Here is a 23978-nt window from a genome sequence, read left to right as displayed (position 1 = left end):
TCAGTGCATGCCTGAATGTTCACTGCTCATGGCTGAGAGTCCCCACTGGCAGCATGGACTTGCATAATTACCCTCAAATGTACCTCTTTACACCAGTAAATGCAACTAAATGAGAAACAGTGTAAACTAAGTTACAGCAGATGATAGTGAGAATCCCTGTAAAAATTGCTTCCAATTCTACCCAATGTATGAATGAAGTCCAGAGACTCGAAATGTAGTCAATGGCAAGGTTTGAGAAGAACATGTTTTTCAAATCGACAGAATTTAGTTGGTCAGTTTACAAAATGTTATACACTTTAAGCTCCCTACTTCCATCTACAGTGTCTCACAAACATTTTTTTTAAAACATAGACTTTGGGACAGTACTTTATTCCCCTTTAGTGAACCACATAAATGAAAGCAGAAAAATAGAAAAGCAAATTACAATTTAAATGGAGAAAAATTGCAAAGTGCTGCAGTGCAGTACAGAGGGACCTAGGGGTCCTTGTGCATGAAACACAAAAAGTTAGTATGCAGGTACAGCAAGTAATCAGGAAGGCAAATGGAATGTTGGCCTTTATTGACAGGGGGATAGAGTATAAAAGCAGAGAAGTCCTACTACAACTGTACAGGGTATTGGTGAGGTCACACCTGGAGTACTGCGTACAGTTTTGCTCTCCGTATTTAAAGAAGGATATACTTGCATTGGAGGCTGTTCAGAGAAGGTTCACGAGATTGATTCCAGAGATGAGGGGGTTGATTTATAAAGATAGGTTGAGTAGGTTGGGCCTATACTCATTGGAGTTCAGAAAAATGAGAAAAGTGATCTTATCGAAACGTATAAGATAATGAGGGGGCTCAAAATAGTGGATGCAGAGAGGATATTTCCACTCATAAGGGAAACTAAAACTGGGGGACATAGTCTCAGAATAAGGAGCCGCCCATTTAAAACAGAAATGAGGAGGAATTTCTTCTCTCAGAGAGTTGTAAATCTATGGAATTCTCTGCCCCAGAGAGCTGAGGAGGCTGGGTCATTTAATATATTTAAGGTGGAGATAGACAGATTTTTGAACGATAAGGGAATAAAGGGTTATGGGGAACGGGCAGAGAAATGGAGCTGAGTCCATGATCAGACCAGTCATGATCTTATTAAATGCTAGAGCAGGCTTGAGGAGCCAGGTGGCCTACTCCTGCTCCTATTTCTTATGTTCTTATGTTCTTAAAAAGGTAGTGGCTTATACCTGAACAGGATGGTTCCATGGAAGACATGCTGTTTTCCCTTGAACTGCTACTATTGAACCTGTGACTGCATGTTTCTGTCCCCTCTGAAATTCTGGTGAGTAAATCCGCTGGAAAGAAAAACAGTGAAAACTGAGCTATTTGACTATAAAAACTTAAATTGTCTTTTTTCAACAAAGTTATCTCAGAAAATTTGAAAAGTCGTATTTGACTTGTTGCCACGTTTCAGCGAAAAAAAATTCTACAGCTCCTAAAAATATTTCCCCCGAGAGTTTACGTTTCCAGCCCTCAGTAATTTTCATTGGCACAAGGAGGAAATAGGTGCTGAGTTTAAAAGCATTGAAAAACATTGAAGAATTTCCAAGTGTCCCAGAAAATGCCAGTAACATGGAGTTCAGCAGTTTGCTGGGGTGCCTGAAGAATTCCAATGGGGCAGTGGGGAAATTTGGATAGAGTCATAACTGGGGGGCTCATAAGGTACAGTTTGGGAGGGCAGCTGCAGCAAGGCCACAAAGTCAAGTTGAGTGTCATGGTGAGAAGGAATCTGTTCACAGAGGAGGTGTCGGCAACAACATGGAAGGAAGCAGTAGCAGGGAGGGAGCAGAAACCTTGGAAATACAAAATGGTTAGTGCTGACAAAATCAGAAACTTTTATCGTGATAGGAATGCATGCCCGACAGCTGCGACAAGAAAAAAAAAGTGACAGGAACTTCTTATAGGAAGTATCACTTGATTAGAAGTACATGCATACGTCTTTTAATACACTTCTTGCAGATAACTAGTGGTGACGCTCATGTTGAGTCAGAATATATAGTAAAGCATACAATTGAAGTGTGACAGCTAAATTATAACACTAAGTAATATATGTCATGTCATTAGGTCATAATCTCAGGGCTATTGACTTGCAATGACTGAATAAGTTAAATTTGTTTCTAATATGTGGTATTCTGTGATTCTTCAGTGTTTTGGGGATTGAATTTCCTGATAGTTATTATGTGAAAACCATAAATGGTTAACCTTTATTTTATATATTTGTGGATCTTCTCTGGCATTGCTCACAGTAATTTATAGGCATAGACTCTTTCTTTCACTTGTCTCTGCTGTGTTTGTGTTGCTATTTTCTCTATCCCTGTACTCTGCGTCACGTTTTCAACTGTGTTTCTCTTCATTCTTGCTTCTCTTTGTGCTTTTCTGCTTTTTCCTCTTTTTCTTCTATCCTTCAGTTAGTGACTAGCATGGTGTGGAACGAAGCTGTTGAGATTTGAGAGGGATGACGGAACTATGGGAAGACCGAGTATGGTGATTGTCAAGATTGTGACTTTGCCACCAAACAATATCTCTTTCCTTTGTGTTCCAGGGCCTTCCCACATAAAGCAAGTGTCGCAGGTCATCCATGAAGACAATTCCTCAGAGGACCTCATTCCTTCTGATAGTGCACCATCACAGGATGTACAGCCATGTGCCAGCACAAATATTCGCACTTTGGTGGGTTCACGCGACAGTTATTTGGGTTTTCCCCTGGTGATTCACAGCTCACAAGTGAACACGAACAGACACTGGTGGCAGGGACAGCTGTAGAGAGTTTGTGTCGGGGTGGGGGGAGCGGGGGACGTGATCCTCAAAGCTTTGCTCAGCTGTACACAGATACTAAACCCTGGGGGCTATCTTTGAGAAGGAGAATGCTAGAGGTGCATCAGCAACTTAGCCAGGGACTGCCAGACATGCCACACATTCTCTACAATAGAGGAGCGGTTGGAGAATTCCAACTCAGTCATTCGTGGATTGGTGGCGCAGGGAATTGCGAGACTATCTGCCATAGAGAGGCTGCCTCCATGGAGCTTCAAGCAAAGTTCTCAAATGAGTCTGTGCTGGCAATGAGCATGGCCGTGCAGACTTTGGAAACCAACTTGTTTACCACCTTAAACAGGATGACAGATACCTTATCTATGGCCTTACAACACATCACTGATCTTCACCAATCTGCTCTGCAGTACAGTGGCAGGAGTGATGTAGCACTGGCCCAGGAGAGGGATGATGGCGAAAGACATGGAAATGGAACTCTACAAAGCGCTTCCATTCTCACCTGCTTCCTCCCCCCACCCCCCTCCCCACACCAACCAGTACATGACATACTACCTCATCTCCCGATGTCTGAGACGGTCACTACACAAGTGGAGCAGTCTTTGGCGGGGCCCTCAGGGGCTCTAAAACCCGGAGGGCATAGGCCAAAAGCATCTCAGTAATCAGGGCAGGGATCTGAGCAGCCTGCCTCTACCTCTGCTGAAGTCGCACAGGATGCACCAAGAAGAAGCGGTAGGAAGTGTATGTTGAAGAAATTTTAATTCACCAAGGGTATGCACATGGTTGTTTGACAAAATGTCATGTTAAGTTTCTATTTTTTTTATATATATATGCCACATAAAATGCATTGATTAGCATCACTTCCACATCTTGTCCGTTATTGCACCTGAGCGCCACTCGCCCTTCCACTTGTTTAATGATGTATCTCAATACATGACTGGACCCACTGGGCAGATGTGCAATGGGTGGATGAGTGTTTGAAGGACTACTTAGTGCAAAAGGTGTGGGTGGGGGTGCTGGGAGGGGGGTGAGTGTTGGGCCTGGTGGTGGGAGTGGACCGCAGGATTTCATTGGTTATGTTTTACACTAGTTGAACCCCCTTTATTAGGGCATCCCTGGCATCAATACAAGCGGCTGGTCTGGCGCCCCATCTTTCATCCTCCTCCTCCATGTTCTCCTCATCCAAAGATGAGCGATGAGGCCCTTCATCCTCCTCCACATGCAATCCTCTCTGCTGTGCAATGTTGTGCAGGACGCAGGACATCACTATCATTCTAGACAACCTCACTGGTGAGTACTGAAGGGTGCCTCCAGACCCAACGAGGCATCCGAAGCGCTTCTTCAACATTCTAATGACTTGCTTAATGACATACCTGGTGGTCATGTGGCTCTCGTTGTAGCACTCCTGTGACTCATTGGTGGGATTCCTCACAAGTGTCAAGAGCCAAGTTTGGAATGGGTATCCCTTGTCTCCTACAAGCCAGCCCTCAAGTCTTCTTCCAGGAACGAAAAGGTCTGGGATGTTACACTGCTTCAGTATGATAGTAGCACAACAGCTCCCAGGGAATCTGGTGCAGACCTGCATGAAATTCTTGTGTTCGACGAGATCCTGTACCTGGGGGAATCCAACCAGCGAGGCGAATCCGAGTACCCGCACATTCTGTCTATTGTCATCACTAGGGAAATTTACATAATTGTTGGCCCTGGCAAACAAGCCATCAGTGACCTACCTTATGTTCAGCCGATTGGGAGATCTGGATATATGGCCGGTAGCACCCTGGAAGGATCTGGAGGTGAAAATGTTGAGGGTAGTGGTCACTTTCACAGCCACTGGTAGTGCATGGCCAGCAGGTCCAGCATGGAGCAGGTCTTCCTGTAGTTGGCTGCAGATGTTTGCCACCACCTGATGTGACAATCTCAGCTTGCAAAAGCATTGTCCTTCTGAGAGGTCAAGGAAGCTGAACCTCTCTCTGTAAACACTGTGATGTGGGTAGTGCCTCCTGTGACCTCGACTCCTCTCCTATGCACCTCCCTCCTGTGCATGTGCTGATCCCACCACAGCACAGTGTTGTTGCCGTGGATGGTGTTGGTCTTCCTCTTCTGATCAAGATGTCTCCTATCCGGATCTTGTCAATTTTGAAATCCTCAAAGGTTGAAGAAGTATCCACTCAAGCAGTCTCTGCCAAACATTCGCCAGAGGAAACTGAGATACAAGCTGCAATAAGCGAGCTGTTATTCAGATGGGATGAGAAGTTTAACTACCCACGGAAACTGCCGCTCAAACTCGCCTCCATTTCCCTGATCAGTTTCCCAAGCCCCGGGAAACCCATGCCCCTCAAGTTAAATTTCGAGCCAAGTTAAAACAGTTTAAAAAGAGCTCATTAACATCTCCTATGAATATTAATTAATCCAGTAAGTACCCGTCTGCATCCAATTATGAAAGCCCCGACTTCAGTGTGGAGGTTTCTGCAAGCATCCAAACACGTTTCCGTTAAACCTGGAAGTGGGCACATTGGAGCCAGGTTGCGCTCCTGCTCTAAAAATGACAAATTTTCACTACCCACCCAACTGCCAACTGACCCATTCTTGGGGGTTAAAATTCCCTCCTATTTATTAATTTGCAGCTTTGTTAAAATTGATCTGTCACTTTAAGGTCAAAGTGTAACTACTGTAAACGAACAAACTTTAAAGTTGATAGGCTAGAGGATAATGAGGCATTGGAGGGATAGGGAAGATGGAAAGGACAGGGTGATAGAAGATATGGACTTAGTGCAGGATAGTATACAAGCAGCAGAGTTTTGAAAAATTAGAGTCTATGCAAAGTAGAGCACAGGAAGATAGCCCAAGTAAGTAGGAACATGTAGAGATCCCAGAAGAGGATCAGGAATTGAAAGAACAGACGGCAAAGGCAGACTTTGCTCTGTTGCAACAGCCATAGATTCTTGCCTTACCAGAGCTAATAAATGTGCATAAGTATATAAGAACATAGGGAAGTATAGGACCTGAAAGGACTATGTAATCCATCTGGTCAGTTCCAAAAACGATTAATTGTCAATTGGCCTCTCCCTCAAATATTAATCCAATTATCCATTCAGTTTTTCCCACACATTCTGCCTCCACTGCTCTCCCTGGGCAATCTATTCCACACATTACTCATCACGATATAAAATAGTTAAATCTCTCCATACCTTCCACTTCTCAGGTCTACTGGTTAGTTTGGCAATGTGAATTCCTAATGATACATCACTGAATTGGTTTGTGGTATATCAACATAACCACATCTTCTGGGCTAACGTATCGAATACATGCTCCTGACCTTGCCTGCCAAAAGCATGTATAGTGAAATCACAGCAGTGTGCCATGTAATTTTCAGCCTAGGAAATTGTGGGGGGGGGGGATTCTCCCATCATTTTCCAATCTGCTTTCTGGGTATGCAAGGCTCAGTGACAGGAGCACATACATTCAGCGAATCATCCTGGTGATGTCTATGTTGGATTGTGAACCCAAAGAAAACATCAAAAATATTTTTCTATTCAAATTTATTAATAAAAGGTTAAAAAAAAATGATAAGAAAACCTTTGAAACTGATCATATTTTTTTAAGTTTTGAAACTGGCAAATGGTAATTGCTTTAGTTAGCTGCCAATCTGTTGATAATGGCCCAGCTTTATTGTTAGTTGACTGGTGATTAGTCTAATAAACTATCAAATTAGGTCCCATCTATTTATTACATTGAAAAAATAATACGTTTTACAATGTTAAAACATTTTTCACATCCTGAAGTCAAAATCCTATGAATTGCTTATTGCAATATTTGCTTATAGAAACATAGAAACATAAAAAAATAGGTGCAGGAGTAGGCCATTTGGCCCTTCGAGCCTGCACTGCCATTCAATAAGATCATGGCTGATCATTCCTTCAGGACCCCTTTCCTGCTTTCTCGCCATACCCCTCGAAACCCCTTAACCATAAGAGCCATATCTAACTCCCTCTTGAATATATCCAGTGAACTGGCATCAACAACTCTCTGTGGCAGGGAATTCCACAGGTTAACAACTCTCTGAGTGAAGAAGTTTCTCCTCATCGCAGTCCTAAATGGCCTACCTCTTATCCTAAGACTATGTCCCCTGGTTCTGGACTTCCCCAACATCGGGAACATTCTTCCCGCATCTAACCTGTCCAATCCCGTCAGAATCTTATATGTTTCTATGAGATCCCCTCTCATCCTTCTAAACTCCAGTGAATAAAGGCCCAGTTGATCCAGTCTCTCCTCATATGACAGCCCAGCCATCCCTGGAATCAGTCTGGTGAAACTTCGCTGCATTCCCTCAATAGCAAGAACGTTCTTCCTCAGACTAGGAGACCAAAACTAAACACAATATTCCAGTTGAGGCCTCACTAAGGCCCTGTACAACTGCAGTAAGACCTCCCTGCTTCTATATTCAAATCCCCTAGCTATGAAGGCCAACATACCATTTGCTTTCTTTACCGCCTGCTTTCTGCCTTCGTGTTTTTGCCCCCAAAATGGATAACCTCACATTTATCCACATTATACTGCATCTGCCATGCATTTGCCCACTCACCTAATCTGTCCAAGTCACCCTGCAGCCTCTTAGAGCCCTCCTCACAGCTCACACCGCCACCCAGTTTAGTGTCATCTGCAAACGTGGAGATATTACACTCAATTCCCTCATCCAAATCGTTAATGTATATTGTAAAGAGCTGGGGTCCCAGCACTGAGCCCTGCGGCACTCCACTAGTCACTGCCTGCCATTCTGAAAAGGACTTGTTTATCCCGACTTTCTGCTTCCTGTCTGCCAACCAGTTTCCTATCCATGTCAGTATATTACCCCCAATACCATGTGCTTTGATTTTGCACAACAATCTCTTGTGCGGGATCTTGTCAAAAGCCTTCTGAAAGTCCAAATACACCACATCCACTGGTTCTCCCTTGTCCAGTCTGCTAGTTACATCCTCAAAAAAATTCCAGAAGATTCATCAAGCATGATTTCCCTTTCATAAATCCATGCTGACTTCATCCAATCCTGTTACCGCTTTCCAAATGCGCTGCTATTTCGTCCTTCACGATCGATTCCAACATTTTCCCCCACTGCTGATGTTAAGCTAACACAATTACCCGTTTTCTCTCTCCCTCCCTTTTTAAAAAGTGGTGTTACATTAGCTACCCTCCAGTACATGGGAACTGATCCAGAGTCGACAGACTGTTGGAAAATGATCACCAATGCATCCACTATTTCTAGGGCCACTTCCTTGAGCACTCTGGCATGCAGACTATCAGGTCCCGGGGAGTTATCGGCCTTCAATCCCATCAATTTCCCTAACACAATTTCCCGCCTAATAAGGATATCCTTCAGTTCCTCCTTCTCACTAGACCCACTGTCTCCTAGTACCTTCGGAAGGTTATTTGTATCTTCCTTCGTGAAGACAGAACCGAAGTATTGGTTCAATTGGTCTGCCATTTCTTTGTTCCCCATTATAAATTCACCTGAATCCGACGGCAAGGGACCTATGTTTGTCTTTACTAATCTTTTTCTCTTCACATATTTATAGAAGCTTTTGCAATCAGTTTTTATATTCCCTGCAAGTTTCCTCTCATACTCTATTTTCCCCCTCTTAATTAAACCTTCAGTCCTCTTCTGTTGAATTCCAAATTTCTCCCAGTCCTCAGGTTTGTTGCTTTTTCTAGCCAATTTATATGCCTCTTCCTTGGCTTTAACACTATCCTTAATTTCCCTTGTTAGCCATGGTTGAGCCACCTTCCCAGTTTTATTTTTACCCCAGACAGGGATGTACATTTGCTGAAGTTCATCCATGTGATCTTTAAGTGTTTGCCATTGCTTATCCACCGTCAACCCTTTTAGTATCGTTTGCCAGTCTATTCTCGCCAACTTACGCCTCATACCGTCGAAGTTACCTTTCCTTAAGTTCACGACCCTAGTTTCCGAATTAACTTTGTCACTCTCCATCTTAATAAGGACTTCTACCATATTATGGTCACTTTTTCACAAGGGGCCTCGCACAACAAGATAGTCCCTTCTCATTACATAATACCCAGTCTAGGATGGCCAGCTCCCTGGTTGGTTCCTCGACATATTGGTCTAGAAAACCATCCCTAATACACTCCAGGAAATCCTCCTCCACCGCATTGCTTCCAGTTAGGTTAGCCCAATCAATGTGTAGATTAAAGTCGCCCATGATTACTGCTGTACCTTTATTGCACACATCCTTTATTTCTTGTTTGATGCTGTCCCCAACCTCACTACTACTATTTGGTGGTCTATACACAACACCCAGTAGCGTTTCCTGCCTTTGGAATTCCGCAGCTCCACCCATACCGATTCCACATCATCCAGGCTAATGTCCTTCCTTACTATTGCATTGATTTCATCTTTAACCAGCACCGCCACCCTGCCTCCTTTTCCTTTCTGTCTATCCTTCCTAAATGCTGAATACCCTTGGATGTTGAGTTCCCAGCCTTGGTCCCCCTGGAGCCATGTTTCCGTGATGTCAATCACATCGTATCTGTTAACAGCTATCTGCGCAGTTAATTCATCCACCTTATTCCGAATACTCCTCGCATTGAGGCACAGGGCCTTCAGGCTTTTTTTTAAAAACACACTTTGCCCCTTTAGAATTTTGCTGTAATGTGGCCCTTTTTGTTTTTTGCCTTGGGTTTCTCTGCCCTCCACTTTTACTATTCTCCTTTCTATATTTTGCTTCTGCCTCCTTTTTATTTCCCTCTGTCTCCCTGCATAGGTTCCCATCCCCCTGCCATATTAGTTTAACTCCTCCCCAACAGCACTAGCAAACACTCCCCCCTAGGATATTGGTTCTGGTCCTGCCCAGATGCAGACTGTCCGGTTTGTACTGGTCCCACCTCCCCCAGAACCGGTTCCAATGTCCCAGGAATTTTAATCCCTCCCTTCTGCACCACTCCTCAAGCCACGTATTCATCTGAGCTATCCTGCGATTCCTACTCTGACTTGCACGTGGCACTGGTAGCAATCCTGAGATTACTACTTTTGAAGTCCTACTTTTTAATCCTGAGATTACTACTTTTGAGGTCCTACGATTTAATACACAAATTTAAGACAAGCATTTTAAATGTTATAAAGCTAATTCTAAATAAAACATTAATCTCCAGTAGTCAGAAAGATCTTCCGCAATAATTTCAGTTCTTGTCCTCAGTATTTATTCAGCACAGCAGGCATTAATCTGAAAAACTGAGATTCATTTAATTAACTTTAAACCCATTCAGTGGATTACCTGCATCAACACGGTTGTTTTGTTTATGCATCTTCTTGACATTAACATTCTGTTTCATCTCCTTTGCAAACCTGACGGGGTCATCCCATGGTATGTATGCCGACTCCAGTCTTTCAGCCAACGTGCCTTCCTCCTCTTCTAATTCTCCATTCTCTTTCACTTTGGTGAACTTCATACTTTCAAACGCAAACTGCTTGAAGGCTCTCGCCACCTCAGAACTTGTCACCTTTTCTAAGTTAAATAATACATAGTGCAACTGTCAATTAGATCATCTATAGAGAAGACCAACTGTAAAAACTACCTCAACCACAAGAATAAGACGACTTAGATGTAATATCATGAATACCACAAGTATTCTCAAAAAATTAAGAATCATTATTGCAAGTGCCATAAAAAAGGAAGTTCCTGATTTTCATTGTGTCTTATCACACTGAAATGTTTCTAATTCATACAATGAATTACTTTTTGAAATACAATGACTGTTGTTACATATGTAAACACAACAGCCATCCTAAAGTAGCAATGCCCCATAAACAACAATAGGATGAATAACCAATTAACCTGATTTTTTGGGGATATATGTTGATGGAGAAATGTGTACTTGGATATCGTAGGAAATTCTTGGTCTTTCAACAATGCCATTACATCTTTTATGTTCATTTGAACCATCAGAACAGGTATATGGGACCTCAGCCACATTTTGAGAATGGCACCTTTGACAATGGAACACTCCCTTGGTACAGCAATGACGTATCAGCTTAGATTATAGGACTTTGCAAAAGCAGCCTTCTGGTGTGGAGCCTTGCCCGCAAGGAGCGCAAATTGGGAAATCATGGGGACATGGTCCACAATTGTCTAGCCATTCATAACAAGTTTAAATCTTGACACAGAGATAGAACCCACACCTTCTGACTCAGGCAAGAATGCTATCAACTGAGCTAAGTTGGAATACTAGCCTAAATTGAAACTTATCCTTCACAAAAATACATATTTTAAATTATTTCCCAATGCTCACTGCAGCATTGAGGGAAGAAAGCTTTAGTTGGACAGATGCTCCATGTATCGTTGACGCGCTTCAATGCCCCTCCCCTTTACTTAAAAGGGAGGGCCGCTGTGCACTTTGCAAGGCCTCTGATGGCCACCGCTGGACCACCAGGGCAACGTGGTGCTGGGGCTGTAACCCGGCACCCAAGATGGAGTGTCGGGCTGCACAAAGACGGCCCTGACCACGCTAGGGGGGGGACAACCTGAAGCTGACCTGAGAGTCGGCAGAGCGTTAAAGATGGCAGTGCGGGGCGATGGTGACCTTCCATTCAACTTCCACCCCACGAGTGGATGTCAGCCAGCTTCGCGACCCGTGAAGCTGGTGTTGGCACCCGCTCGTGCCTGCTTCATGGGCCGCGGGGCAATTTCCCCCGTGGGGCGAAAAGAGTTCGGCGCACAGCGCCGAGGGGTTGCCGTGCATAGCACTACTTCCCAGACAATTTCCTGCGAGCCGTTAGTGCAATCCCCCCCCCACCTGGGCAAAAAGTGTCTTCTGTAAAGGCCTGGGTAAAAGGGGCAATTTCACCCAGCAAGTGTCTTATCAAGCGCAAGGGCATGTTTCGCTGCTGTAACTGTCAAAAGTGCAGTGGAAACCTTGTCCGTGCACATAAATAGTGTTTTCACACTTCACACTTCTAGCAAAGTAACAGCAGTGGAATGGAAATAGCTCCAAGGAAATTCTGCTAAATATCTGCTAAACTTCAATAACTAAGAATGGTTTTCATCTAAATTATAGCTATATGGGGAGGAATTATCTAGTGATAGGACTGAATGCAAGAAGATACATAATAAATAAATCTGTCTTGGCAAAGTCTGGTATTTTGATCCATCTTGGAGATTAATTTGTAGAATGTACAAGCACTTACAGCTTTTGCTTAAGTTTATCGTGACAATGATGGGGGAATTCTTCTCATGGGGCGAGTGCCAAGGGAGGTTTCAGCAGGGCAGGATTTCCACCTAGCCCTCCATATGTGTCCCAACTGCGACCCATTTTTCTGGTTGGCATTCATTGGATATGTGGGACTCCCACCATCAAGTGGGAGACCACCAATACAACTGAGGAAACTCAACGAGAAGGGACAACAAGGGACTTTAAAGGGGCAGAAGTGCCCCAAAGTTGGGAATGAAGGCTCCCATCAAAAGCCTCATCGAGGCCTTCAGCAGGTCAATGTTTGGGCTTGAATGGAGGAAGAGGAGACTGCTACAATGCTTTCTCCCTCCATTGGGGGAACTTGGGGCCTTTACCACCACTTTCTACACGGCGGCTCTGGGAAGCGGTGGTAACTGGGGTGGAAAGGAGGGAAATCCGCCAGCAACACAGGCTCTGCCCCATCACCATTTGCATGTGGTGGGCAGGGAAGGAGCAGCTAATGGCAGACCCAGTGGGGGAGGGAAACGCCCGAAATGCCCTACATTCTTCACCACAATCCCTACTAATTTTAGGCAGGATTGCGGAAGAGAATACCCTCCAATATTTCTAGTTTGTTGCCCACAAAGAAGATTAATTTTATACTCAGGACAGCATGGTCTGTAATCAGTTGTTGAGAACTGTGGACCTCAAATTATGCGGTGGGATTTTAGTGTACGAAAGCATAACACGTTCATGTCAGTTTCTTCACTATTATTTTAGCGGAAGCATTAACCCATTTAAAATGATTAATGCACTTTCTAAAGTTGTAGGGAAGAATTTCATGTTAACTATTAAGCAATCATATTCTAGCATTCTATCATATGATTTCAGGCTTGTGTTGTAGAAAGGCTGGATTGAAGTTTTCATTATTTACATACACACTCTATATACATTCATACCCTTAACAAAATGCAAGATACAGTAAGCACCTGACAACAGTGGCCCTGAAATTCCGATGTCCCGGGTCCGTACGAAGTTTCTACGGACCCGGAAAGGCATCGGAAAAGCTGTTTTTCAGCGCGCAATGCGCATGCGCTGAAAACCGGCTTCTCCGATCTGTCAATTTTCTGGCTTGACAGATCCTCCGTATCTCAGGAGCGAGGACACTGCAGGGCAAGATTTCCGATATTTACGAATATCTTGCCCTGCAAATATCCTTTAAAAGCTTGCCTAAATATCTAGGTGTATAGCCTACTTTTACAGGCACAAGTGTTTAAAAATACACAAAAACATTTTAAAATAAAGTTATAAAAACACATTTTATTGTTAAAAACCCTCCCCACTACGGTAAGTTTATTTTAAGGCTTAATTAAAAAAACGTTTTCAAAAGTCGGGAAAATATATTTTTTTATAACAACTTTAATTTAAATGAATGTTAAATATGCAGTTTATTTTCTATTTTTTATCGTGTTTTGGGTGTTTGGGGGGGGGGGGTTTCTCATTCATAGTAATAAGAGTTCCAAACTTACGGAACTCCTATTACAATGAATGAGAATCTATACTACACCTGATTGGCTGCTGTCTCCAGCTCCCGGCCTGCGCATGTCCCCACGTGCACGCGCTGCGACGCGCAGTCACGAGGGGCCTCAGGCTCAGAAGTTCCAACGGGTGCAGCAGCAACAGATAAGTGCGCATCTTTTTTCTCTTTTTCTGTCGTTTGCCCGTGGGAAGAACTCGACCGGAATTGAAAGGCCAATGTTGTAATGAGAGAGTTGAGCTGCAATATCTTACCATTGGTGCAATGGTACATAAGTTCTTGGATGCTGGCCAAACGTTTATCATCAACCTCAGGTAAAGGAGGAGTAAAATTAAGAATCGCTGCTAGTGGCAACATTTTCGTCATTTCCTGTTCAACCTTAGCAGGGTCAAAACCGTGTAGGACCTGAAACAGCAGCAACATCCAGATCATTCAATTTCTATTTAAACTGCTTTATCCCAACAATTGGGAGCGAGGGAAACAAGAGAGAAAGAGGTTAGAACTCATTGGCCACGTAATTCGGCACCTTAGCACCTGTAATAAAGGCGGGTTTTGAAAACAAATGGCATCTGCCTCGCTTCCACCCACTTCTGGCATGGTCCAGGCTGTTCGCCATCTTGCTGAGAGCGATAACGTGGGCAGAATGTGCGTGCTCTGGCAGTATACAGAGCAGGCAGATTGTGACATCGGTCAGCATTACACGCTGATTCGATGCACGACCTGCCATTTTGGACGTTGTCGCTCCAATCAACACCCTCTCCTAAACAAATGAATGTGCGTTCCACCAGTCCTATTCAAAGGGAAGCATCCAACTTGCAGGAAACATAGAAAGTAGGTGCAGGAGTAGGTCATTCAGCCCTTTGAGCCTGCACCACCATTCAATAAGATCATGGTTGATCATTTATCTCAGTACCCCTTTCCTGCTTTCTCTCCATATCCCTTGATCCCTTTAGCCATAAGGGCCATATCTAACTCCCTCTTGAATATATCTAACGAACTGGCCTCAACAACTTTCTGCAGTAGAGAATTCCACAGGTTAACAACTCTCTGAGTGAAGATGTTTCTCCTCATCTCGGTCCTAAATGGCTTAGCCCTTATCCTTAGACTGGGACCCCTGGTTCTGGACTTCCCCAGTATCGGGAACATTCTTCCTGCCTCTAACCTGTCCGATCCCGTCAGAATTTTATATGTTTCTATGAGATCCCCTCTCATTCTTCTAAACTCCAGTGAATACAGGCCAGGTCGATCCAGTCTCTCCTCATATGTCAGTCCTGCCATCCCGGGAATCAGTCTGGTGAACCTTCGCTGCACTCCCTCAATAGCAAGAACATCCTTCCTCAGATTAGGAGACCAAAACTGAACACAATATTCCAGGCGAGGCCTCACTAAGGCCCTGTACAACTCCAGTAAGACCTCCCTGATCCTATACTCAAATCCTTTCGCTATGAAGGCCAACATGCCATTTGTCTTCTTCACCGCCTGCTGTACCTGCATGCAAACTTTCAATGACTGATGAACATGACACCCAGGTCTCGTTGCACCTCCTCTTTTCCTAATCTGTCGCCATTCAGATAATATTCTGCCTTCCTGCTTTTGCCACCAAAGTGGATAACCTCACATTTATCCACATTATACTTCATCTGCCATGCATTTGCCCACTCATCTATCCTGTCGAAGTCACCCTGCAGCCTCTTAGCATCCTCCTCACAGCTCACATCGCAACCCAGCTTAGTGTCATCTGCAAACTTGGAGATATTACACTCAATTCCTTCATCTAAGGAAAGTTGATTATTTCTCTTGTAATGGCTCTTGTGCACTTTGTATGAATACTGGATTGCTGGAAAACATGTATAACGTTGTTAAGGTGTGCAGGGAGTGCTGCTGGACATTGGGATGGCATTGGCTGCTACTGGAAGGCCTTGGAGTACTCCACTGGACCAGTCACATAAATACTGTGGCCACAAGAGGAGGTCAGAGGGTGGGTATTCTGCAGCTGGTGACTCACCTCTTGACTCCCCAAAGCCTTTCATAAGAACATAAGAAATAGGAACAGGAGTAGGCCATATGACCCCTCGAGCCTGCTCCGCCATTCAATAAGATTATGGCTGATTTGATCATGGACTCAGCTCCACTTCCCTGCCCGCTCCCCATAACCACTTATCCCTTTATCGTTTAAGAAACTATTTCTGTCTTAAATTTATTCAATGTCCCAGCTTCCACAGCTCTCTGAGGCAGTGAATTCCACAGATTTACAACCCTTAGAGAAGAAATTTCTCCTCATCTCAGTTTTAAATGGGCAGCCCCTTATTCTATCATGCCCTCTAGTTCTAGTCTCCCCCATCAGTGGAAACATCCTCGCTGCATCCGCCTTGTCAAGCCCCCTCATAATCTTATACGTTTCGATAAGATCACCTCTCATTCTTCTGAATTCCAATGAGTAGAGGCCCAACCTACTCAACCTTTCCTCATAAGTCAACCCTCTCATCCCCGGAATCAACCTAGTGAACCTTCTCTGAACTGCCTCCAAAGCAAGTATATCCTTTCGTAAATATGGAAACGAAAACTGCACGCAGTATTCCAGGTGTGGCCTCACCAATACCCTGTATAGCTGTAGCAAGACTTCCCTGCTTTTACACTCCATCCCCTTTACAATAAAGGCCAAGATTCCATTGGCCTTCCTGATCACTTGCTGTACCTGCATACTATTCTTTTGTGTTTCATGCACAAGTATCCCCAGGTCCCGCTGTACTGCAGCACTTTGCAATCTTTCTCCATTTAAATAATAACTTGATCTTTGATTTTTTCTACCAAAGTGCATGACCTCGCACTTTCGAACTTTATACTCCATCTGCCAAATTTTTGCCCATTCACTTAGCCTATGTCCTTTCACAGATTTTTTGTGTCCTCCTCATATATTGCTTTTCCTCCCATCTTTGTATCGTCAGCAAACTTGGCTACATTACACTCAGTCTCTTCTTCCAAGTTGTTAATATAGATTGTAAATAGTTGGTGTCCCAGCACTGATCCCTGTGGCACTAGTTACTGGTTGTCAACCAGAGAATGAACCATTTATTACTCTCTGTTTTCTATTAGTTAGTGAATCCTCTATCCATGCTAATATATTACCCCCAACCCCGTGAACTTTTTCTTGTATAGTAACCTTTTATGTGGCACCTTGTTAAATGCTTTCTGGAAGTCCAGATACACCACATCCACTGGTTCCCCTTTATCCACCCTGTTCGCTACATCCTCAAAGAATTCCAGCAAATTTGTCAAACATGACTTCCCCTTCATAAATCCATGCTGACTCTGCCTGACCGAATTTTGCTTTTCCAAATGTCCTGCTACTGCTTCTTTAATAATGGACACCAACATTTTCCCAACCACAGATCTACCATCTATATGGCACAAGTCAGGAGTGTGATGGAATATTCTCCACTTGCCTGGATGGGTATAGCTACAACAAAACTCAAGAAACTCGACCCAATCCAGGACAAAGCCGTTCGCTGGATTGGTACCCCATCCACCACCTTAAACATTCACTCCCTCCATCACTGGTGCACCATGGCTGCAGTGTGTATTATTTACAAGATGCACTGCGGCAACTCGCCAAGGCTTTTTTTTTACATAAAATTACATACACAGCACAGAAACAGGTATTTAGCCCAACCAGTCCATACCGACGTTTATGCTCCACTTGAGCCTCCTCCCGTCTCTCATCTAACTCTATCAGCATAACCCTCTATTCCTTTCTCCCTCAAATGCTTATCGAACTTCCCCTTAAATGCATCTATACTATTCGCTTCAACCACTCCCTGTGGTAGCGAGTTCCACATTCTCACCACTCTCTGGATAAAGAGATTCCTTCTGAATTCCCTATTTGAATTCTTGGTGACCATCTTATAATGATAGCCCTCTAGTTTTGCGCTTCCCCAGTCATGATGCCTTCATCCTGCGCCAATCCAGTGTGCCAGCAATCTTCCAGCCACCATGTCGAACCCAAGGGTAGCTGCTAAGCGGCAAGGGCTATCTACTCTACATCTGGCTGATGACTCCCCTCCACAACCCCACCACTTGTGGCCAGCAGTCATATAATGACAGACATTCTGCCATTAGGCACATAGAGGAGCTCTTCAGTACTCGTTCGAGCTGGTCCCAATTCAATGTGATCTGCTGCATCTTCCATAACTTGGCCATCATGAGGGTGCAGCCTTTGCCACCATGGGTTCTGCAACCACCTCAGGAGAAGGAAGAGGAGAAGGAGGAGGAAGAAGAGGAGGAAGGGATGAGGCAGCCTGCAAATCCCTATTCCAGACGGGTTGTCGTGTGCGCATCATCAGACTCCGGTTCACCTGAATGAAACCCCAGATCCCCGATGCTCAACACTTCTCCACCTTACCATTCCTCTGTCACAGGACTTCACAGCGTCATCTCGGCCACAATGCTGAAATGAAAGTCAGCTAATCACTCTTATGCATTCCCTTAGTGCTTGTCTATCGTGTGCCTTTGCCTATCCTAGTGCTACTACGAAGTGCTACCCCAGTGTCTGCAGCATGGCTGGTGAAAGGCTGCTGACTTTTCGTAGGTGAGACTGCCGATGGCCTTGCAGGATGACCTCGAACAGCTGTTAGCCTAGAAGGCCCGGCTGTAGATTCCACCCCACTCCACTATGATTGTGAGCCATGAGTCGAGATTGATTGAGATTGTTGATAGACGAGTGATGGGGGTGTGGTGCATTGAGCAGTGTGTGAGGCTAGTGGTGCAGCAGGTGTGATGTGGCATTTGAGGATGCCTTCACTGACCACTTGTGTGAGGTCATGAAACTTCTTTTGGCACTGGATCGAGGTCCTGGGGGAAAGACTGGTGGCACTGACCATTTCAGCAATCTGCTCCAACTGCCTTCTTGCAGTCTGTTTGGAGGGCCTTCTGCAGGGACAGGACCTTTCGCGCCCCTCCACTAAGGCCTCTATTGCTGTGTCAGGGAACTTGTGGTGCTCTTTCTATGCTCTGTTGAGCCACAGGTACCTTCTACTTTCTTTTGCTACAACAACAATGAGATACTTTTTTCAGAAAGCACCTCCCCTTTACTGTCATGTATTCTACTGTCATTGTAACCCATGTATAAACTGACCTAAGTTGTACACCGTGACAACATTGACCATTAGGTGGTGAACTTGTGGGAGACACTCCTAACCTGGACTTTCAGGTATAAAAGGGAAAGCTCCACCCACCTTCTTCACTTCAGTGCTGGCTGATAAAGGTTACTGGTCACAGAGTGACCTTCTTTCAAGTATGGGCCTCGTGTGCATTTATACTGTATAGTAAGGACATATTATTGGCGATGAGAAACTGGGATTTAAACCAAGCGAGCATGGCCACTAGCAGCACAGATGAGAGGTACTGTGTTAGTGATGATTGGAATGATTTTATTGAGACTACACAAAGTTTCGTCACTAAGGAATGGCTGGGACAGGAATCGGCCGACAAACGCAGGGCTCATCTCCTGACGGTTTGTGGATCCAGGACGTACTCCCTGATGAAGGACCTTCTAGCGCCAGAGAAGCCGGTGGACAAGACTTTTGAAGAGCTCAGTAAGTTGATCGGGGAACACTTTAAACCGGCGAGCAGCATGCACATGGCGAGACACCGGTTTTACACGCACCGGCGGCAAGAAGGGCAAAGCATTCCAGACTTCGTGGCAGACCTCCGGAGACTGGCGAGCCTATGTAAGTTCCCAGATGCACGCAGAGCGGAGACGCTGCAAGACTTTTTTTTATTGAGGGCATCGGGCACGCTGGGGTTTTCAGGAAACTGATTGAGACCAAAGACTTGACCCTGGAAACGGCGGCTTTGATGGCCCAGACATTTATCTCAGGGGAGGAAGAGACCAGAATGATGTTTGACAAAAATCTTGGTTTAAATGCAGCAAATGGACAGGGAGTCAACATTGTTAACGCGGCACACAGTTCTCCAGGCAGACAGGGGCAATCGGACATGCCAAAGCATGTAGTCGAACCCAAAGGGGGAATTCAACAGAGACAATGGCTAGCTGAACGGCGATTCATGCCATCGCAAGGGACAATGCGGCCAGTAATGGGCCCATCAACACCTGTCAATGGTGCGCTTACAGAGACAGTCAGAGACGATCGACTGGTAATGGACCTTTTGTTTCCAACAACGGCTCATGTTGGAGGTGTGGAGGCAAACTCACAGCCAGAGCTTGCAGGTATCAGCAATATACCTGCAGAAACTGCAACGTCAGTGGTCACTTGGCGCGTATGTGCTGGAAGCCTGCAGCCAGGTTGATGTACGAGGAGGACGGGGACGATGTAAGCCCTATGAGGCCAAATGGACACTGGGGGAAATCGCTGGAAGCTGAAGTTCAATGTGGAGCACATATACAGTTCATACACCAGGACACCATCGATAATGATGAAAGTGCTCCTCAATGGCATCCCAGTATCAATGGAGCTAGACATGGGGGCCAGCCAGTCCCTGATGAGTATCAAACAGTTCGACAAGTTGTGGGCGTCCAAGGCCAGGAGGCCAAAATTATTGCCGATTGACGCACAACTACGGACATATACAAAGGAGATCATTCCAGTGCTAGGCAGCCCCACGGTAGTCGTGACCCACAAAGATTCGGAGAACAGGTTGTCACTCTGTATTGTCCCGGGGGACGGTCCCGCACTGCTGGGGAGGAGTTGGCTGGCTGTCATGAACTGGAAATGGGGCGATGTCAATGCAATTTCTTCCGTGGAGCGAATATCATGCTCACAGGTGCTGGACAAATTTGACTCACTATTTCAACCCGGCATTGGCACTTTCATGGGGACCAAGGTAGTGATTCACATAAACCCGGACGCCAGGCCAGTACACCACAAGGCCAGAGCGGTGCCGTACATGAGGCGGGAAAAGATAGAAGGCAAATTGGACCGCCTGCTGAGGGAAGGCATCATCTCGCCAGTCGAATTCAGTGGGCGAGCCCGATTGTGCCGATGCTCAAGGAGGATGGGTCGGTCAGGATATGTGGTGATTACAAGGCCACCATCAATCGGGTGTAACTCTGTTGTAGGCATTAGGCACCTGCTGAATATATCTAAACTCATATAGGTTTAAAGTGGCCACATATAAAATGGTTGCCCAAGCATGTTGGGAACTCAGTTAATCAAGTAATGAACTATTGACTGAGGCTGACTGAGTAATGACCTAGTGAGGCCCACTACCGGGAATGCCTTGGATCATCCACTTGAGACAAGATAACTATAACGAACCATTATAGGTACCTGGTGTGGAATGTCCTTAATTAGGGACATCGCACAGCAAAGCCCCGAGGAACAGAGATAAGGGGAGGCCTATCTCACATAACGAGGTCATTAATCAGCCCGAGCTGACAAAAACCGAACATACAGCCCCTGAGGTATCAGGGGAATTCTATTGGGTTAAAGAAACCTATATGTAATCTATAATCGTTATAATTGGATTGTGTCCAGCCGCAGTGGGCTGAGTAACTGTAATGAACTATTGTAAAACATATAAATATCGATGAATTTCTTTGTTCATCGGGGAGAGGTGCCTGGATCTAGACCAGAGGCTTCCTCCCCGCCGGCGTAATAAAAGGCCGCTTTGGCGTTGGAACCGACTCTGAGTGTTGAGTGATTCTTCCGAGAAAACATTCACGCTAACACACTCCAAGACCAGTACCCGCTACCGAGAGCGGAGGACCTCTTTGCAACGCTATCCGGTGGCAAACTTTTTTCAAAATTGGACCTAACCTCAGCTTACATGACTCAGGGGCTGGCGAGTGAGTCGAAGAAGCTGACCACACAAGTGTTTTTTGAGTACAACAGATGTCCGTTTAGGATTCGCTCGTCCACCGCGATCTTTCAACGAAATATGGAAAGCCTCCTCAAGTCGATTCCAAGGACAGTGGTTTTTCAAGACGACATCCTCATCACGGGTTGTGATATTGAAGAACACCTCCGCAACCTAGAAGAGGTGCTATGCAGTTGGACCGGGTAAGTCTGCGACTGAAAAAGACGAAGTGCGTCTTTCTAGCTCGAGGTAGAATTCCTGGGGATGAGGGTAGCAGCAGATGGGATCAGACCGATTGCGTCCAAAACAGAAGCGATCCAGAGAGCACCCAGACCCCGTAACATGACGGAGCTGCGTCCGTTCCTCGGGCTCCTGAACTATTTTGATAACTTTCTTCCCAAATTGAGCATGTTGTTAGAGCCGCTACACGTGCTTCTACGCAAAGGTCGTGAATGGGTCTGGGGGGGACAGCCAGGAAAGGGCTTTTGAAATTTGTTATGCTCGAACAATCTGTTACCGCTATATGACCCATGTAAGAAACTTGTTTTAACATGTGACGCGTCGTCCTATGGGGTCGGGTGTGTGATGCAGCATGTTAATGCCAAGGGTCAGTTACAGCCAGTAGCTTATGCCTCCAGAAGTCTGTCCCTGGCAGAACGACGCTACAGGATGGTAGAAAAGGAAGCGCTTGCATGTGTATATGCTGTAAAAAAAAATGCACCAGTACCTGTTTGGCAGGAAATTTGAGCTGGAGACAGATCATAAACCCCTAACGTCCCTTTTGGCCGACAACAAGGCCATGAATGCTAATGCATCCGCCCGCATACAGAGGTGGGCACTCACGTTAGTCGCCTATGACTGTACTATTCGGCACAGACCAGGCACTGAAAACTGCGCCGATGCACTCAGCAGGCTCCCACTAGCCACCACCGAGGGGGCAACTGAACATGCTGCTGAGATGGTCATGGCTGTTGAAGCTTTCGAAAGCGAAGGCTCACCTGTGACAGCCCGTCAGATTAAAGTCTGGACAAATAGAGACCCGCTACTGTCTTTAGTCAAGAAATGAGTCCTGAATGGGGACTGGGCAGCCACGTACGGGGCATGCCCTGAGGAATTCAAACCATTTCAAAGGTGCAAGGATGAACTCTCAATTCAGGCCGATTGCCTACTATGGGAAAGCCGAGTAGTCATGCCCCAGAGAACTCCACAATGAGTACCAGGGCATTGTCATGATGAAGGCAATTGCCAGGTCACACGTTTGGTGGCCAGGGATCGATGCGGACCTGGAACTTGGTGGTCACAGGTGCAACACGTCTGCCCAACTGGGCAATGCGCCCAGGGAAGCCCTCCTTAGCCCCTGGTGCTGGCTCGCCAAGCTATGGTCACGCATCCATGTGGACTACGCAGGTCCTTTCATGGGAAAAATGTTTTTGGTTGTAGTCGACGCCTCCTCCAAATAGATCGAGTGTGACATTCTCAACTCAAGCACATCCTCTGCCATGGTAGAAAGTCTACGGGCAATGTTTGCCGCCCATGGTTTACCAGATGTCTTGGTCAGCGACAATGGCCCGTGCTTTACAAGCATTGAATTCTAGGACTTCATGGCAGGAAATGGTATCAATCATGTCAGAACGGCATCTTTCAAGCCGGCCTCAAACGGCCAGGCAGAACGAGCAGTGCAGATAATCAAACAGGGGATGCTCAGAATCCAAAGGGGTTCCCTACAAAGCCACTTATCACGCCTCCTGTTGGCCAATAGATCCCGACCACACTCGCTCACAGGGGTCCCACCGCAGAGCTGCTAATGAAAAAGACGCTCAAAACCAGGTTATCCCTTATACACCCCACCATAAAAGAAATTGTTGAGAGCAGGCGCCAGTCACAATGTGACTACCATGACGGGAATGCGAGGGCGCGATGTCTTGATGTCAATGACCCTGTCTTCGTCCTCAACTTCGCTGCAGGGCCCAAATGGCTCGCAGGCACCGTGATTGCCAAAGAGGAGAATAGGATTCTGGTAGTTAAACTTACCAATGGACAAATCTGCCGCAAACACGTGGATCAAACAAAAAGGAGGTTCAGCAACCCCATAGAAGAAGCAGAGGAAGAACACGTCGTAGAGTTCACTCCTCCACAGGTGACCGAACACCAGAACCAAGCGGAGGAGAGCTCAGTCACTGTGGGCAGTCCAGACAGGCCTGAGGCACCGCAAACAGCAGACACTCAGGCCAGCGCCCAACAACCGGAGCCCCACGTCAGGTGCTCTACAAGGGAGCGTAATCCACCAGTGAGATTTAACCTGTGATCCCAATGAGACTTTGCGGGGGGAGGTGATGTCATGTATTCTACTGTCATTATAATCCATGTATAAACTGACCTAAGTTGTGCACTGTGAGAACATTGACCACTAGGTGGTGAACTTGTGGGAGACACTCCTAATCTGGACTTTCAGGTATAAAAGGGGAAGCTCCACCCATCTTCTTCACTTCAGTGCTGGCTGATAAAGGTTACTGGTCACAGAGTGACCTTCTCTCAAGCATGGGCCTTGTGTGCATTTATACTGTGTAGTAAGGACATATTATTTACGAAGTGCAGAGAGCTATTCACAATGTAGGCTAGCTTTAAACAGAGATCACACTTCCCATGA

The 23978-nt window shown here is 45.6% G+C and overlaps 1 protein-coding gene across 6 annotated transcripts in view; it reads right to left on the bottom strand.

The window, feature by feature from the left end:
- Positions 1-23978, bottom strand: part of spag17 (sperm associated antigen 17) — a 564758-nt gene that overhangs the window by 383194 nt on the left and 157586 nt on the right. For all 6 annotated transcript variants that reach the window (XM_070893521.1, XM_070893526.1, XM_070893524.1 and 3 more), the window contains 3 exons: positions 13771-13921; positions 10086-10316; positions 1221-1328 (listed from right to left, as the gene is read on the bottom strand). In XM_070893521.1, the coding sequence (XP_070749622.1) occupies positions 1221-1328; positions 10086-10316; positions 13771-13921 (490 nt within the window). The remainder of the gene's footprint in view (positions 1-1220; positions 1329-10085; positions 10317-13770; positions 13922-23978) is intronic.

The sequence above is a fragment of the Pristiophorus japonicus genome, chromosome 11, assembly GCF_044704955.1.
Source record: "Pristiophorus japonicus isolate sPriJap1 chromosome 11, sPriJap1.hap1, whole genome shotgun sequence".
In the NCBI taxonomy this organism is placed as follows: Eukaryota; Metazoa; Chordata; class Chondrichthyes; family Pristiophoridae; genus Pristiophorus; species Pristiophorus japonicus.
This window is presented reverse-complemented; position numbering and strand designations above follow the sequence as displayed.